The following is a 19,076-nucleotide window of genomic DNA, read 5'->3' on the forward strand; positions in this document are numbered from 1 at the left end:
GTAATCAACCAAGATCCTTATCCCCAGCCAGTGAAAAAGCTCTCAGAAATAACGAGTCTCAGCGTTCTGGGTAAAACTCTTCACCTAAAGTGAACCGATACCAAAATGAACACCGCTAAATTAATCCGAGCAATCTACACCTTATCTTTGATCCATCTAACCCTAACCACCCCACTAGCACAGAATAACTTTTCATATCCATACCACACAATCACCAAAGACCGATCGGGCATATCCCATCTCACCAAACTGAAAACAACCAAAATAAATGGAAAACACCAACAAGCGGACATCATCAACAAAAGGGTAAGAAAGGCCATAACAAACTCACACCACCAAAGAACAGACAATTAATAAAAATGCAGACTAAATCAAACACAGAAGACCACTACCAAAAAATCAAAGTGGGTTACATCAACGCCAGATCCGTAGTTAATAAAACAACAGCAATCACCGACTGGATCACGTCAGATAACCTCGACCTACTTTTCATTACCGAAACTTGGATCCATGACCTAAAGGACCCCATAATCCTATACCTATGCTCCCCTGGATACAAAATCACTCATTGGACCAGGAAAGGAAAAAGAGGCGGAGGCTTAGCACTAATCCACCGATCCCACTTTACAACCGAAACCACTAGTGAGTCCATACAAACCGGACTTGAAATTGCCTCAATTAGAATCCACAACAAAACCCTGGTCGACTACCTGACCTATGTCCTGTTTTATAGACCACTAGGTAATTGGAATGAAACCCAGTCACACTTCATGGACTTCATTTCTAACGTCTGTGTAACTAACTCCAACATACTAGTACTAGGAGATATTAACCTTCACCTTGAAGACCCAAATCCTACCAATGCACGCGAATGTAGGGAATTCCTCCACCTATGGGACCTCAAATGGCCAAACCCACAAGCAAGCCACATCAAAGGACACACATGACCTCTTTGCACATAAATTATCCACAGACCTGAATCTAACAATAAAAGATACCACATGGACAGATACACCATGGTCAGACCATTACAAACTAAACCTATCTCTAAAATGGCTGAAGAAGGGCTCCCACCGTATTCAAGAACACACAACCTACAGCACCAGAGGCCAAATTAACCCGAAAATATTCTGGCAACAGATATAATGGACAGCACAAACGGACTCCATACACTACCTCTCAGAATGGGATAAAAGATGCAGCAACATACTTGACGAAATAGCACCCTTACATACAAGAACCTCACGAAGACACAACTCAATACCGTGGTTCAATGAGGAATTGAAAAAGCTAAAGACACAATCCAGGAAACTGGAACGAGCATGAAAAAAAAATCAAAAAACGAACACTCACTCAACGACTGGAAACAACTACAAAGAAAATATAAATACGCAATGAGACAGACTAAAAGGTCATACTATAAAACTAAAATAGGGCCAAATTACAAAGACGTGAAGAAATTATACAAACTCGTGACCAAATTACTAGACACTACCTTGGTCACCACAACTAACACAGACATCCCATCGGCAGATAAACGTGCCAAATACTTCTATGAAAAAATTGCAAAACTACGCAACACACTACCTCAGAACACCACTAATATCGAATACTTCATCAATGGCTTGGATCCAACCCCAGGAGAATACCCAGCGGACCGAACCTGGTCCAATTTCGTCCTCCTCACTGCTGAAACAGTTACTCAGGCAATTAAAAGATTCTCCGACACTCACTGTCGATTGGATACTTCCCCCAGTTACCTATTAAAATCCGCACCCGAACGCTTCACAGTTGATCTCACATCACATCTAAACCACATGCTCTTCCCCAAAGAAAACGGCAATATCCTACTCACCCCAATACCAAAAGACACCAAGAAGAAAACAAACAACATCTCAAACTACCACCCAGTAGCATCTATCCCATTGGTAGTTAAACTGATGGAAAGTATGGTAACCAAACAACTCTTTGATTATATAAACAAATTCTCAATACTACATGAGTCGCAGTCAGGATTTCGCCCCCACCACAGCACTGAAACAGTATTAATTACTCTCCTAGCCAAATTCAAGCAGGAAATAGCAACAGGAAAAAGCATATTCCTCCTCCAATTCGACATGTCTAGTGCATTCGACATGGTGGACCACAATATATTGATAGGACTTCTCGATTACTTCGGGATCAGCGGAAACATAATAAACTGGGTCAAAGGTTTCCTAATCACCAGAACCTATCAAGTGAAATCAAATACAGATGTATCTTCACCATGGAAACCAGACTGCAGAGTACCTCAAGGATCTCCATTATCACCGATCCTCTTCAACTTAATGATGACGCCACTAGCCAAATCCGTAGCCAACCAAGGCCTCAACCCTTTCATCTATGCCGACGATGTCACAATATACATTCCTTACACACACTTCTAGACATATGGAAAGTGGTAACTAGAATGGAAAGCTTATTACATGGTACAGTTTCTCAATTTTGTGACTTTATTTCAGATACTGTGAGGTAATCAATAGAAATAAAACAAAATAAAACATGGAAAAGAAAATAAGATGATACTTTTTTATTGTACATAACTTAATACATTTCTTGATTAGCTTTTGAAGGTTGCCCTTCTTCGTCAGATCGGAAATAAGCAAATGTGGTAGATGACAGTATATATAAGTGAAACATCAAAGCATAACAGTGACAGTCTACCAGGGTGGGGTTGGATAGGAGATATGCATAGGAACATGAAAGCATTTCAGTGATAGTCTAACAGGATGGGGGTGGATAGGTGAGAGGAGGGTGACAAACAGAGCAATACAACTTTATGGTTTATAATGGGCTAGAAAACCCAGATCCTTGTTAAGTCCAGGATCAGTATATCCAGCGCAACAGTCAGTTCGGACAAGCAGTTCTACAGAATTTGTTTGGTGTCTAGAATCCAACTCCACCCTCCTAGGCCCTATTTTAGTCTGTTCCAGGATGCACCTACACAGCTAGTATGCATATATTTTCAGGTTGATTGCACTTTTAATCTCAACGTTTTAAGACTCAGTTTTCCTAGCTTTCTTGTTTTCAGTGAGCCTGGTAGATAGAGAAGCCGGTTTGTCCTCTGAGTAGGCAAAGATACTTATCTGTAGCTGGTGTTCTCCGAGGACAGCAGGCTGATTATTCTCGCATACTCTCCCACCTCCCCTAGGAGTTGAATTTAGTTGTAGGCATTTTGCTTTTTCACCTAACTGGAGGAACCATGCTCGTGAGTCATGCAGGAAGGCACCAGTGCATCCATGGTGAGATGCTGGGATCACACTGGGATCCATTGGATGACATCACCCAGATATGAGAATAATCAGCCTGCTGTCCTTGGAGAACACCAGCTACAGGTAAGTATCTTTACTTTGTCAGTGGCAAGTGAACATATAACTTTTGTATCCTTGTATTTAAAAAATTATACCAATAGTAGGGCTGAAAATCAGACTGAATGGCCTCGTACTGTATATTAAGGCACAAAGTGATATTCGGTCACTGTCCAGATAACTCATTTGTTTTGGGTCTACTGCATAGCAGGCTTAAACCAAACAATAGTGTTGGCATGATGACTGTATTATTCTTATACCACTCCCTATACAGATAGTGGCACTGAATTAATGTAGTAATTTAAACGCCATTGCTTAAATTAATATAGTCATTATGCCAGATGATAATCCAGCTCATGATTTTTATTCAGCCAGATGTAGGCGTCCTGTTCTCTTACCTAAGTTTAACAACTTTATATGGTAGGAAGGTATAACTGGCATCAGTCTTTATATTTTTTTATGTTGTTTTGCAATAACATTGTGAACAAAATTTTATTTGTAGGTGTTCACATTAATAAAAAAATAGACAAGATGGGTATGAAATCATCAGATACAGCTCAGATCTTTTTTGAAGATGTCAGAGTACCCTGCAGATTCCTGATTGGGGAAGAAGGAATGGGTTTTACTTATCAAATGATGCAGTTCCAAGAGGAGCGCCTGTGGGGAACAGCCTCTGGTAAGCCATTTGACCTTCCTCTTTTTTATTAATCATGTCTACCATGAACAAGAAATGAAGTACAAAGGGGGGTTTTTTTTTTTTGTTTTTTTTTATTTCATACTGCAGCATTCTTGCATGGTAAATGCATTTTTAATAACTGTATGTCAGAAACAATAAATATAATTTTTGCATAGGCAAAGTACAACAAAAACGATAGAGGTGGTTAAAAAAAAAGTGAAGTATTGAATCCATCTGGCAGAGATGTAGAACTGTTGTGTTCATGTATCTGTGAGTGGAAATGAAACAGAAAATAAAAAGCAAGCCAGCACTATTTTCAAATTTCTATTACTTTAATGTCAAATGTGAATCATTGTGCTTAATAATCAATCATGGGATGGTTTCATTCTTATTTGTTTGCTCTTTACAAGTGCGAGTTTGTAGTACTCTTTTTGAACAACTTCCAGTCAGACGGGGGAGTTCCACTGGGGTCAACCCTTTCTGCTTTGCTTTTTAATTTATATTTAACATCTTTAAGCATGGTGTTTCGAGAATTGAATATCTCTTTTTGAATGTATATAGATGACGTTCATTTCTTTTTTCCTCTTCAGTAAGATGGGTCAGATGAAAACTTGAAATTAGCTCATTGCTTGGATGAAGTTAATCAGTGGATGGTTGAGCATAAGCGCTCATTAAATTTGACAAACTGAGATTATGTATATTGGGAGGGTCTTAGATCCCTCTCTGCCCTCAGTGTTGATGTACCAGGGAGTTACATTTGTTATGAAATCAAGTCTATGTAATCGTGGAGTTATGTTTGATGCAAACCTCACAATGCAAAACCAGATTGATCATGTGGTTTCTGCTTGCTTTTTCTAGATGCATATACTGAGTAGAGTGAAGAACTTAGTGCCTGCTTCTGATTTTTGGACAATTGTGTTGAGCATGGTGTTGTCTAGGATTCATTTTTTTGCAATTCTTTATATTTTATTTGCCCGTTTCTAGGCTCTGCAGACTGTCCAAAATGCTGCTGCTCGGTTGATAACTGGAGTAGTCCAACCTGCACATATTAAGCCTGTACTGAAAAGATTACATTGGTTGCCAATCATGCACAGAGTATATTTTAGATTATCCATGTGGCTCACCAACAAGATTATATCTGAAGCAAAATTATTTACTACCACCGTTAGGTCCTGGCGTGCCTTCCAGATGATGTTCAATGTAACTTCCACGGGAGCCAAAAACTCCAAGCTGATAGCTCTTACGGGTTTAGGAGTGGCACCGCCGACACGGGTTCAGCTGTAAACAACTTCTGTTTCAGCATAGACTCCTAATTCCTTTGGACATGGTGGTTAAATGATTTGAGAGCGATGAAGTTGTTTCCAGGTTCAAGAGCATCGATGCTCCTTCGCCGGTGCTAATCAAAGGACTCATCAACCCAATCATCTGTGGGTAGCTCGTCGCGCAGCGGTCCCACACTTGCTGCACAGGGGACAAAACGCTGGCCATCGGCGGCTGACCCCCCATTGTCCCCTTCCTCTCAGTTAAGGCAAATGCAAAGAGGAAACTTCAAGTAAACAAAGACAGAACTTCAGAGGGCAGCTGGGCCGTTGAGCGTACGAGCATCAGGTCACCATCTTTCCACTCTCCCTAGTTTGAGACACTCTTTGTCTGGTTTCTCCTCAGAGGCCTGTCTGATATGGGTAACCCTTCAGCATAGCCCCCTGAGTCATTGAAACACGGAAGCCCCTCCACCCCTACAAGGTGGTGTCCCTTCGGAGGGGCAGAGTATATTTTAAGATTCCCTTGCTAGTTTTTAAATGTTTGTATCTGGAAATACCTAGGTACTTCATTGATGTGTGGAAATTATATATTCTGAAGCATGTGTTGTGCTCAGAGTCTGCCAAGTATTTGTGTGGTCCGTCAGTTAAAGTGTGCTACTATGTAGAGACTCAGAATTGCACTTCTTCTATGGCTGCTCCTGTTCTATGGAATGGGCTTCTTAGTTATTTATGGTGTTGTGAAAGTGTACAGCAGTTTATAAAATTATTAAAAATCCATTGCTTTGTTAAGGCCTTTTTGAAGAATACATTTCTGTATTATTTTACGTTTTGCTTGTGCCTCTCTGGACAGATGAGGTATTGGGGGTGTGATGATTTTAAACTTGTTTTTGATTGTGTATATTGTTTATGAATGTTTAAAATAATGTTGTTCCATCACACAACTATTTACTGTTTTGTTTTGTTTTTTTAATATTTTGCTGTTTAAACATGTTGTGGAAGCAGTGTTCATACAGTGTATTTTTTGGGAAACCATTCATGGGTACTTCTTGAGTAAAAGTTTCAAGCGTTTTCCATCTGTAAAAAAAAAAAAAAAAAAACAGCCCATTGAAAACTGCCCAGTCCAGCCAAGCCCTCTCTGTCGCTAAAAAATATCCATGCTGGTGACGGCATGGGTAATTTTACCCACTGTTAAAAACAAATGAGGTAGAGGAAGGAGAGAAGAGGAAAGCCCCATGTATTCTCTTTGTGGGTTCATTATAGTCACTGTTTGTAGTCTCGAAAGAGAAACTCCTTCTATAGTTTCTAGAAGATGTTAAAATTATAGACATTGCAAGCAAGTGAAAGACTGGTGGAAGATGAATGGGTTCCACTCCCCCACTTTGGGCTCAGGCCCCCTCCAGAACTGCAGTATCCCTTTGGTGGACATTCCGAAGCCCCATCAGTCAAATAACTACAATTCTGTGGCTCCCCTCACGCGTATGTGAGAAGTCCTGGCATTGGCGGCTGAAGGCATCCGCCAACTTCTGCCTTAAGGAAGCAGCACATGGAAGAGGGGAGCCATGGCACTGTATTTATTTGACTGGCAGGCCCTTAGCATCCTAGCCAGCAAGAGTATGTTAGGTGGGCACCCACGGGGCGGGGAAAGAGAGAGGAAGAGGGCTCCCCTAACTGGGACTTAGAGATTTGCCTCCGACCCATTCTTTAAAACATGGTTATGCAAATCTCTTTCATGCATAAACATTGTGGATATCCTGAAAACCTGACTGGCAAGGGGTACTCCAGGACAAGACTTGGGAAGCACTGACAAGTGGTTCCTTGTTATTTGACCGTAAGACTATAAATACTTCATGCCTCTGTTTGCCTGTTATAAAAAAGACTGGAGACAGATTTAAAAACAAATTTCTTCATTATATAAGTTTCCCACCCCAATTATAGCCATCTAACAATTTACTGGGGGGGGGGGTCACCTGTTAAAAATGATCCTCCCAATGGAGATTATGCAAATGCACCTTCTGTGTCATCCTCCTCTGCCCCTCCATACCCTTTTATTATAATTTAATTATATATGTTATCAAAATATCAGTATCATCTACAAAGCTTATATCTGATGTGGAACATGGATAACTTTCTCAGTGCTGTGGCAACACTTATTGTAAAACGCTAAGTGAATCATTAGACAGTGAAAGCTGGTGTACTCATAGTTGCTTCTCTTACCTATTTCCTGTTTGACCTATGAGGTTATAGTGTAGCATCTCTGTTTTCACTTAAACACGTACTGTACAATGGAATTTTATGAGTCAGGAATGCTAAAGTACCTCTTACTGGCTTAACATTATTTTTGTTGTACCATAAAATACCAGTGTTTGATCCTTGCATTTATCATAGTGACTAAGCAAATGTTTTTATAATACCTTATTAATCATTGTAATGTATTTGGGGGGGGGGGGGGATTCTGGAAGGGGGGAAGTTATCATTGATTTGCATAAATTCTCCATTCTGCCAGATTCCATGGCTTGTTGCAGCCCTACTGAATTTACTCCAGAGCTCTTTACTAACTGGAAAATCTTTCACATGGAGGAGCTCAATAAAACACAAAAGCTTCTTCCTGGTATCTAATGCAGTATTTTCTAGGAAAGAAAAAAACAAAACAAAAACAAATTCATGCCCAAAGCCATGGACAGGAGTCTGACTTAAAGAAATTCTCACTTTACTACTTGATTTTGAGTTGAAACATAAGGAAAACCAATAATTTTGTGACTGTGGAAAACAACATTCCAAAATCCAAAAAATATATATTTCTAGGACAATATTCCCCATAGTCTGTAAATGGAGGAGTGGCCTAGTGGTTAGGGTGGTGGACCTTGGGCCTGGGGAACTGAGGAACTGAGTTCGATTCCCACTGCAGGCACAGGCAGCTCCTTGTGACTCTGGGCAAGTCACTTAACCCTCCATTGCCCCAGGTACAAATAAGTACCTGTATACAATATGTAAGCCACATTGAACCTGCTATGAGTGGGAAAGCGCGGGGTACAAATGTAACAAAAAAAAAAAAAAGAGACAGTCAAAATAGTTCTATTTGTTAATTCTTCAACAGAAATCTTAATTCTATCAAATCCAATTTTTCTTGAAACACAAGTTGATTAATCACAGCCACCTCCTTTCTGTTTCTGGTGCATAGTACACCTATGAGATGTCAGGGAAAGAGTCGGAGGAAATTTCTAGAACCTCTCTAAGGTAATGTTTTTAACATTTTAAATGGAGAGATTAGCCTACCAAGAGGGCAAGTAAATAAATACTAATAAATAAATACTAACAGCTTCAAGTTTTTGTATTGTACCAGTTTTCCAAGGTACTCAAATTTATTCTGCAAAGTAGTAATCCTCTTAATAAGTGTTACATTGGAGGTTTTGGGGCCACAACTCTTTGATCCTGAGAGCCAGTGCTACATTTATAAGTACATAAGTAATGCCACACTGGGAAAAGACCAAAGGTCCATCAAGCCCAGCATCCTGTCCACAACAGCAGCCAATCCAGGCCAAGGGCACCTGGGGAGCTTCCCAAACGTACAAACATTCTATACATGTTATTCCTGGAATTGTGGATTTTTCCCAAGTCCATTTAGTAGTGGTTTATGGACTTGTCCTTTAGGAAACCATCTAGCCCCTTTTTAAACTCTCTTAAGCTAACCGCCTTCATGTTTGGCAGTGCTACTATCTAGAGATGTAAATGTTGACACATCCTGTCCAGAAAATTTACAGAGCTGGATCAGGCATCCGGACAGCCTCCTTTCCATTGCAGAGATCAGGCTCTAAAGTTGTAAAGTAGGAACATATCTTGGAGTACTGGGAATACTCACCACATAGTCTGCCAGAAAAAATATACAGGCTGAAGAGGTTTGGACAGATTCACCAAGGGAGCACAGGCTAAAGAAGAAATCTCCTCTTTTACCCTATCTCCTTCCCAATTAAGGGGTCCTTTTACAAAGCTGCAGCAAAAGGGTGCTTGTGCTGGCATGTATTTTTGATGCACGCCATCGCCCCCTTTTACCGCAGTAAAAGGCAGGGTTTTTTAAAAAAGAAATGGACATGTTGCAAGTGAAGCACTTGTCGTGCACCCATTTCAGGTGGGAGCCCTTACCTCCACTCTTGTGCTACCCTGGCGGTAACCGGAAATGGCATGCGCTGGGGGTGGGTACTAACACCGGGCTGCTGTGGTAGCCTGACGGTACTTCCCTTTTAGCAAGAGGTAAGCCATCGTGCTTAACCGCCGCTCTTTTAAAAGGGTCCCTAACTAATTAAAACTTTCTTGTCTTAGGAACATTCCAATATAAAACCCCATTATTGATGCTGAACACCTTAGAGGACTGTTTCTCTCCTTCTAGTAACAAAAGCCCAGAAAGAAACAGAATCCGATCATAATACTTCTTAGAGGCAAGGGACATGAGTGGGAAAAGGACTCAGTGAAGTTTCCAGCTAATTCCAGGCCATTCATATTAGACCCAGAGGGGGTAATATGTCCTTCTCCCACTTGTTTATCCTCCCTCAATCATATAAGCCTCTCTGTAGCTATAAGCTGGCATCTTTTTTTTCATGATTAAACCTCTACTTACATTTCACTATTACCACCTTGACGTAAATTCTCAGACAAGATAATTAGGATGCTAATTACTAATAATAGGAGTGGAGGAGTGGCCTAGTGGTTAGGGTGGTGGACTTTGGTCCTGGGGAACTGAGGAACTGAGTTTGATTCCCGGCACAGGCAGCTCCTTGTGACTCTGGGCAAGTCACTTAACCCTCCATTTCCTGCCGCATTGAGCCTGCCATGAGTGGGAAAGCGTGGGGTACAAATGTAATAAAAAAATATATATATATGCACCATTAGCACATTATATTAAAAATTTGTTGTGTTGCATGTTCCTTATGCATTTTTAGTTACTTATTTAAATATTTAATTTATTAATCTATTCGTTGTACTTTGCTTGTTAAATAGTCAGGACCCCTGAAGAAGGCCTGTTTCCGAAATACGGCCCGTCGTGAGTCAGAATTGTCAGCGCATCCTGCATTGTATAATTTGGAGAATAAACCTTTTATGTTTTTGAAGAGATTGGATGTCTGAATTTCTTGGAAGTTTGCCTTGGAGTCTTCCACCCCTAGTTGGTTTGACTGTTGTGAAATCACTGCTTTCTCCTTAGTTGTTTGTTTTGAGAACTTTCTTGAAGCAATACATGCTAGGCAGTGTCTGCACTGGGTTCTGCCGGATGACGTCACACCACATGTGAGAATACAACTGGCCTGCTTGTTCTTAGAGAATCAGTTTTAGCTGTGCAAAGTGAAACTGTACCCTACAAACGCATCCAGAGCCACTTCTATTTAGCTAGTAAGCAAAGGAAGCTTTCAAATGAAGGACTCTGCCTGGCTAACTCAAGTTAGCAGAACAAACCCTTTGAATACTGACCCCAAAGTACCTTCCTAAAAAATAAAGATCACATGAGCCTTTTGAATACTGACCCCAAAGTACCTTCCTAAAAAATAAACATCACATGAAACTTTTCATGATAATAAAGGTAGATAAAATCCAAATAAGTGAAGGACGGGAGGCTTATACACACACCGAAGCCTAAGGTGTGATGGCTGGTGCCAGTGCTGTCCCAGGCAACTTACTTTTACTAAGGAAGGGGTGCTCTATGAATTGACTTGGCCCCTCTCGCTCATGTTAAAGAAGCCCGCTGGTGGCCTTAGTAAGCAGGATATGTATGGTGTATGACTACAGGCATGTCTCTTCATATGTGTGCTTCAAGGGGCATGCCCAAACAGTAGCATCCATTTTGGAGGCCCCTTTGAAAGGCTTTCAGAAGTTTTGGGAGGTTTTAAAGACAGGTCACTAAAGGGAATAGTTATTAATCTGTTTTAAGGGAATAATGTATGATATTTGCCTCAATGTGAGTTACAAGGTAAATTTATCTGTTATGTTACTGTACCACTAAGTCAATGCAGGCTACATAATAAGATGCCACCTTATTCTTATTCAAACTGATAATACTGCTTGCATTGAGCTGACGTTATTTTCGTGACCAGGAACATTAACATGATGCTTCCAGAAAGCCTTCTTATAGGGGCTAGTGTAGTATTAATAGTAAGAGTGGACCCCTCCACCACTGTCCTGCTAAAGGCCAAGAGGTATCATTTTGAACCCAGAACCACAGGGGGTAGGAGCGACTAGAAACAGGAATAATAAGTGAAGTGATCACATTTGCTGATAACACAAAGTTATTCAAAGTTGTTAAATAATAAGGATTGTGCAAAATTGCAAGAGGACCTGGCTTGTTCCACTAGATACCAAGGATTGGTGAGGAAGGCCGGGGGCAGGTCTAGGCTAGTGAGAACAGGGGGGAGGGGTCTGCTCTATTAATACTCCTCTGGCCCTTTTAAGAAGGTTCCCTAGAAGCATCGGGTTGTGTGTTAGCAGCCTGGTACTCCCAGGGTACGGAGCAGAATATTGCTACTTGCGAGGTTGATCAAAAGTTGCACTTTTCATATACCAGAAAAGTTACTAACCTGCAGTACTGAGTTACCACAGATTAGCATCTCCTGTTTAAAACTAACCTGTGGTAAATTGCTATATTTTATTGCAAGTATAAAACATTAATATAAAAATATACCAAAAATTTAATATCACATAAAGATGCCAGGTGTCATGAAGGGGATAGTGAATAATTAACACAAAAACAGCTGATATCTCTATCCGAGTGGCTGAAACTGAAGCAGCTGTGCATGGAGTCTAATAAAAATAACCAGACTGAATAACTCTATAAGCATAAATGAGTCTGTTGAAGCTTAATGTGAATCATGCTATGATGGTGTCGGGGTAAAAAGTTTAAAACCACCTGGTTAAAAAGCAGCCATATTATGAAGCAGAAGTGCCGCTAGTAGCACGAAAATGTAATAAGGGTTAAAGATTAAATTACTGAAGCATTTAAACTTTCACTCCACCACTTAAAGGGCAGACATACTGCCAGCACTAAAAAAGACCAAAAATATCTACTCTGCAATGTGATAAAACCTTTCCACAAAAAAACAGTGACTAGAAACACCAATGTTAAAACATTAATGAAATGATAATCAAGAAATGTAAGAGATGCCTTCACTGAAACACTGAAAAAACTGTCTTAAGTAGAAAAAATGTGGATTGAGTTAACTAAAAGCCACTCAAATTAGATAAAACACATACCTTAAAACAAATTGCAGCACTGAGTCTCAGCAGCAAAGTAGCGTCTAAATCTTGTAGATTAAAAATGGTGCCAAACTCAACCGCCATTTATTTATTTGTAGCATTTGTATCCCACATTTTCCCACCTATTTGCAGGCTCAATGTGGCTTACATTTGCCGTAATGGCGATTGCCATTCCGGACTACAAATATGCACATGGTTTTACAATCAAGTGCGTACAAACATGGTGAAAGAATACATTGTGATCCTGCGTACATATTAGTACATGGTTTTACAATCAAGTGCGTACATACATGGTAGAAGAATACATTGTGATCTTGTGTAGGTGTCGGCATTGTGTAGTTGCTCAGGTGAAGACATTAGGGTGAGAGTATTAGTGTATGGCGGTAAGGTTAGTCAGCATTTTGTGGTTGCTTATTAGTCGATATTAGATTAGAAGTGGTATTATTTGTTCATTAAGGTTTGTTCATTAAGCAGTTGTGCATGGTATGTAAGCATAAATATGAATGAGATGCGAAAAGAGCGCACTCATCCATATTTAAACAGAAGCTGTCATTCACTGTGCTGTTTAGTGGCAATGAGTAAGAAAGAATAATAATGAACTTCTCCATGGACAAGCAGGCTCCTTGTTCTCACTGACGGGTGACGTCCACGGCAGCACCCGAGATCGGAAATCTTCCTAGCAACAAAATTTGCTAGAGCCTTCGATCGCGTGCAGGCGCGGCCATCAACTTCCCGCCCATCGCGCGAGAGTCCCGTCAGTTTTTTCTTTTTCCACGGTAGAGAGCGGTTGTGTTAGCCGTCTCTCTCTGTGTGCCCTGAGAAAAAGCCTTCGGTTTTCTAGCGAGCTTTCGCGCCTTTTTCCCTTATTTTTTTAGAGTTGGGCCCTCTTAAGTTTTTGTTCGCTGTTGTCACGGCCCCTTTTGGGCTGTGCGTTCGCGTTCTCTTTTTTTGTGCCCTTTTTTCCCGGCCATCGCGAATTTTGACTTCGCCGCCACTATTTTTCCATCCATGACATCGTGGATTCCCAGCGGCTTCAAGAAGTGCGGTCGGTGCAGCCGGGCAATCTCCGGTACTGATCCCCATTCGTAGTGTATCCAGTGCCTTGGGCCCGACCATCACCCAGACGCGTGTAAGTTGTGTCTTAGCCTTAAAAAGCGGACACAGGCGTCGAGACAGGCTCAGCGGGAATGTCTGTTTGGAGCCTTGCCCGGCCCTTCAGCGTCGACGTCGACAGAGGTACCGAGGTCAGCGGCGTCGACATCGGGAGACCAGGTAATACCTGTCCGGAGAACAGAGCTAAGAGAGAAAGAAGAGCCGAGCCTGCACGCCTTTTTCCGCTGCTATCGGTCGCCGTAAACCCGACTTCGTAAGTGAAGATGACTTAATTTGGAGGTAGGGGGCCTGGAACTGGAAGGGAGGGACAATGACACCCTCATGCGTGTGACGTTGCGTTCCGAGGGGGGGATCCTGGAACTGGGAGGGAGGGGGAACCTGAAACTCGGAGGGAGGGGGGAACCTGAAACTTGGTCCCCTGGAACTCGGAGGGAGGCAGGGGACGACCCTGGAACTCGGAGGGAGGGGACGACCCTGGAACTCGAAGGGACGACCCTGGAACTTGGAGGGAGGGAGGGGGGACGATGACCCTGGAACTCGGATGGAGGGAGGGGGGACGACCCTGGAACTCGGAGGGAGGACACCCTGGAACTCGGAGAGAGGGAGGGGGGGACAACCCTGGAACTCGGAGGGAGGGAGGGGGGACACTAGAACTGGGAGGAAGGGAGGGAGAGAGGCAGGGGGGCCCATGGCACACACTCTCATTCTCACACACACACTCTCTCTCTCTCTCTCACAGACACACTCGCACCCAGTCTCACTCTCTCTCTGTCACACACACACACTCGCACATTCACTCTCTCTCTCTCTCTCTCTCTCTCTCTCACAGTCATTCTCACACACACTCTCTCTCAAACATACACACTCCGAGGAAAACCTTGCTAGCTCCCATTTCATTGGTTTCAGAAACGGGCCTTTTTTCCTAGTATATGTATATTTTTTCAATTTGTGTGCACATGATAATGTTACCAGTGTATCAAATCTTCGCTAGCATCGCTGCTCTCTTGCGTTGGGTACCTTGGTCTTCTCCACATCCATGTCTCCTCAGTTGGCGAGGTCAGCTCACTGGCTCAGGAACTCCAGGATACCTACTTCTCTTTCTCAAAGAACTCAAAAAATGAAAATCCTGACTCCCTGTGCTCGGTAGGTGTGATAACCTCAATCAGTATTTCCTTTGGCAAGGGACCTTGTGAGCTAACTAAATTCAAATAAAAAGATAAGCACGGGAAATTCCTATCTAGCCCTCCCAAAACATGACCCCTTTTCTTTTATTTTGTTATACATCCACTACTGAAACTGATGGATAGCTAAACTAAACCTCCTAAAGGCAGGCCCTTAACTGCAGGCACTCACAGGACTCGAGGCTTAGGCTGGGCAGCTCCTTCCCCAGGGCAGGCTCGCTTAGGTGTGGACACTCGAACCAGCAGGCTTCTGTGCTGGATCCTCCTGAGGCAGACACTCATAAGTACATAAGTACATAAGTAGTGCCATACTGGGAAAGACCAAAGGTCCATCTAGCCCAGCATCCTGTCACCGACAGTGGCCAATCCAGGTCAAGGGCACCTGGCACGCTCCCCAAACGTAAAAACATTCCAGACAAGTTATACCTAAAAATGCGGAATTTTTCCAAGTCCATTTAATAGCGGTCTATGGACTTGTCCTTTAGGAATCTATCTAACCCCTTTTTAAACTCCGTCAAGCTAACCGCCCGTACCACGTTCTCCGGCAACGAATTCCAGAGTCTAATTACACGTTGGGTGAAGAAAAATTTTCTCCGATTCGTTTTAAATTTACCACACTGTAGCTTCAACTCATGCCCTCTAGTCCTAGTATTTTTGGATAGCGTGAACAGTCGCTTCACATCCACCCGATCCATTCCACTCATTATTTTATACACTTCTATCATATCTCCCCTCAGCCGTCTCTTCTCCAAGCTGAAAAGCCCTAGCCTTCTCAGCCTCTCTTCATAGGAAAGTCGTCCCATCCCCACTATCATTTTCGTCGCCCTTCGCTGTACCTTTTCCAATTCTACTATATCTTTTTTGAGATACGGAGACCAGTACTGAACACAATACTCCAGGTGCGGTCGCACCATGGAGCGATACAACGGCATTATAACATCCGCACACCTGGACTCCATACCCTTCCTAATAACACCCAACATTCTATTCGCTTTCCTAGCCGCAGCAGCACACTGAGCAGAAGGTTTCAGCGTATCATCGACGACGACACCCAGATCCCTTTCTTGATCCGTAACTCCTAACGTGGAACCTTGCAAGACGTAGCTATAATTCGGGTTCCTCTTACCCACATGCATCACTTTGCACTTGTCAACATTGAACTTCATCTGCCACTTGCGCGCCCATTCTCCCAGTCTCGCAAGGTCCTCCTGTAATCGTTCACATTCCTCCTGCGACTTGACGACCCTGAATAATTTTGTGTCATCGGCGAATTTAATTACCTCACTAGTTATTCCCATCTCTAGGTCATTTATAAATACATTAAAAAGCAACGGACCCAGCACAGACCCCTGCGGGACCCCACTAACTACCCTCCTCCACTGAGAATACTGGCCACGCAATCCTACTCTCTGCTTCCTATCTTTCAACCAGTTCTTAATCCATAATAATACCCTACCTCCGATTCCATGACTCTGCAATTTCTTCAGGAGTCTTTCGTGCGGCACTTTGTCAAACGCCTTCTGAAAATCCAGATATACAATATCAACCGGCTCCCCATTGTCCACATGTTTGCTTACCCCCTCAAAAAAATGCATTAGATTGGTGAGGCAAGACTTCCCTTCACTAAATCCGTGCTGACTTTGTCTCATCAGTCCATGTTTTTGTATATGCTCTGCAATTTTATTCTTAATAATAGCCTCCACCATCTTGCCCGGCACCGACGTCAGACTCACCGGTCTATAATTTCCCGGATCTCCTCTGTAACCCTTCTTAAAAATCGGAGTAACATTGGCTACCCTCCAGTCTTCCGGTACTACACTCGATTTTAGGGACAGATTGCATATTTCTAACAGTAGCTCCGCAAGTTCATTTTTTAGTTCTATTAATACTCTGGGATGAATACCATCAGGTCCCGGTGATTTACTACTCTTCAGCTTGCTGAACTGACCCATTACATCCTCCAAGGTTACAGAGAATTTGTTTAGTTTCTCCGACTCCCCCGCTTCAAATATTCTTTCCGGCACCGGTGTCCCCCCCAAATCCTCCTCGGTGAAGACCGAAGCAAAGAATTCATTTAATTTCTCCGCTACGGCTTTGTCCTCCTTGATCGCCCCTTTAACACCATTTTCGTCCAGCGGCCCAACCGACTCTTTGGCCGGTTTCCTGCTTTTAATGTATCTAAAAAAAAAAATTTTTACTATGTATTTTTGCTTCCAACGCTAATTTCTTCTCAAAGTCCTTTTTTGCCCTCCTTATCTCCGCTTTGCATTTGGCTTGGCATTCCTTATGATCTATCCTGTTACTTTCAGTTGGTTCTCTTCTCCACTTTCTGAAGGATTGTTTTTTGGCTCTAATGATTTCCTTTATCTTACTGTTTAGCCACGCCGGCTGACGTTTAGTCTTTTTTCCCTTTTTTCTAATACGTGGAATATATTTGTCCTGAACCTCCAGGATGGTGTTTTTAAACAGCATCCACGCCTGATGCAAGTTTTTTACTCTGCGAGCTGCTCCTTTCAGTCTTTTTTTCACCATTTTTCTCATTTTGTCGTAATCACCTTTTCTATAGTTAAACGCTAACGTACTTGATTTCCTAGTTTCACTTCCTTCAATGCCAATATCAAAACCGATCATATTATGATCACTGTTATCAAGCGGCCCTCGTATCGTTACCCCCTGTACTAGATCATGAGCACCACTAAGGACTAAGTCTAGTATTTTTCCTTCTCTTGTCGGCTCCTGAACTAGCTGTTCCATGAAGCTGCCCTTGATTTCATCAAGAAATCTTATGTCCCTTGCGTGTACAGATGTTACATTAACCCAGTCTATATGCGGGTAATTGAAATCCCCCATTATTATTGTGTTGCCCAGTTTGTTTGCGTCCCTGATTTCCTTTAACACTCACGCTGGCAGACACTCTAAAAAAGTTCCTTTGGAGTCTGGGCACTCAGTGTGTGTACATAAGTACATAAGTAATGCCATACTGGGAAAAGACCAAAGGTCCATCGAGCCCAGCATCCCGTCCCTGACAGCGGCCAATCCAGGTCAAGGGCACCTGGCAAGCTACCCAAACGTACAAACATTTTACGTGTGTGTGTAGGGGGGGGGGTGTCTCTCTGTCTCTCTCTTTGTGGGGCTTCTTCCCTTTCCGGATAGGCCTCTTCTTTACAGGACAGGCAGTCACACAGCCGGCTTTCTCCTCTCTGGACAGGCAAGCACACACACAGAGAGATGCGCTGGGTGGACTTCTCTGGGATTCAGGGCCCTTGCCACGCTGCTCTCTATTCAGCTCCGCACTGCTCCCAACATGTCTCAGCTCCCCAGTGTGGTCCCTCTTCCTCCTGTGCTTCTCTGCCTGAAGAATGGCCTCTGTGGCTGCTGCTACAGCTCCACTTCTTGGCCCCAGCTCACCTGTTCCCCTGTAGCTTGGCTCCTCTTTTGCCCCCGGCTCGCTCTAAACCCCCTTCTCCTCCTCCTCTGTTCCTGTCTGCTTTGATACCTGGCCCCTTACAAGACTCATATACTAATATGAAGCTGAATGGAGTTTAGAACAACCTAAATGTTGAAATGTAAGTAGTATCAGTTTAAAGGCTTTTTTTCTGTTTATAGTGGAGAAAAAGACCTCAATAGTCATCACATGGCAATAAAACAGTAAATGTGATCAATGCCAGCATTTCATTGACTCCATTATTATCGCTGGTCATAACAAACTCCACTTGTATGTAAATGTGGGCTAAGAATGAAATAACCCATCAAGGATAGTCAGAATCGTGATGATTAACAGTTGCTTAAACAAATAATGTTACTTAATTGCAATTTTGCCCAACGGGGCTCTCCGTTTCACTCTGCAATCTAGCTTCATCAGGGGGCCAAGTAACTAATGGCAAATTACGATACCTACAACCCAAAGTGATACCACAGAATAATCACTTGAATATTTCTAGTGAAAACACTAAATGTAAAGTGAAATATATGAAAATAAATGGAAATAAAGAACCACAGACAAACCTTAAGCAATGGCGTCCTTTGCTTATGTGACACCGGTAGTGAAAAGCACCTACCGGAAGGAGTACTGGAGTATTTAAACCGTAAAAATAATTAACAACACATGCGCTTGATTAAAGATGTAAATACCTGATATAAAGAAATTAGAAAAACACAGACCATTCTATTTGTAAATATAAACCTCGTGGTTCAAGGGATTGTAGAGAATAAATCCATTTCTGTTCCTTTCTGATCAAAATCTTGTTTCTGTCCCCCCTATGGATGT

General features: G+C 42.4%; 1 protein-coding gene across 2 annotated transcripts in view; it reads left to right on the forward strand.

Moving 5' to 3' along the window:
• Positions 1 to 19,076, forward strand: part of LOC115468677 (probable acyl-CoA dehydrogenase 6) — a 228,532-nt gene that overhangs the window by 186,093 nt on the left and 23,363 nt on the right. For both annotated transcript variants that reach the window (XM_030200584.1, XM_030200574.1), the window contains exon 6: positions 3,850 to 4,023. In XM_030200584.1, the coding sequence (XP_030056444.1) occupies positions 3,850 to 4,023 (174 nt within the window). The remainder of the gene's footprint in view (positions 1 to 3,849; positions 4,024 to 19,076) is intronic.

Source organism: Microcaecilia unicolor, chromosome 1, assembly GCF_901765095.1.
Source record: "Microcaecilia unicolor chromosome 1, aMicUni1.1, whole genome shotgun sequence".
NCBI classification, from domain to species: domain Eukaryota; kingdom Metazoa; phylum Chordata; class Amphibia; order Gymnophiona; family Siphonopidae; genus Microcaecilia; species Microcaecilia unicolor.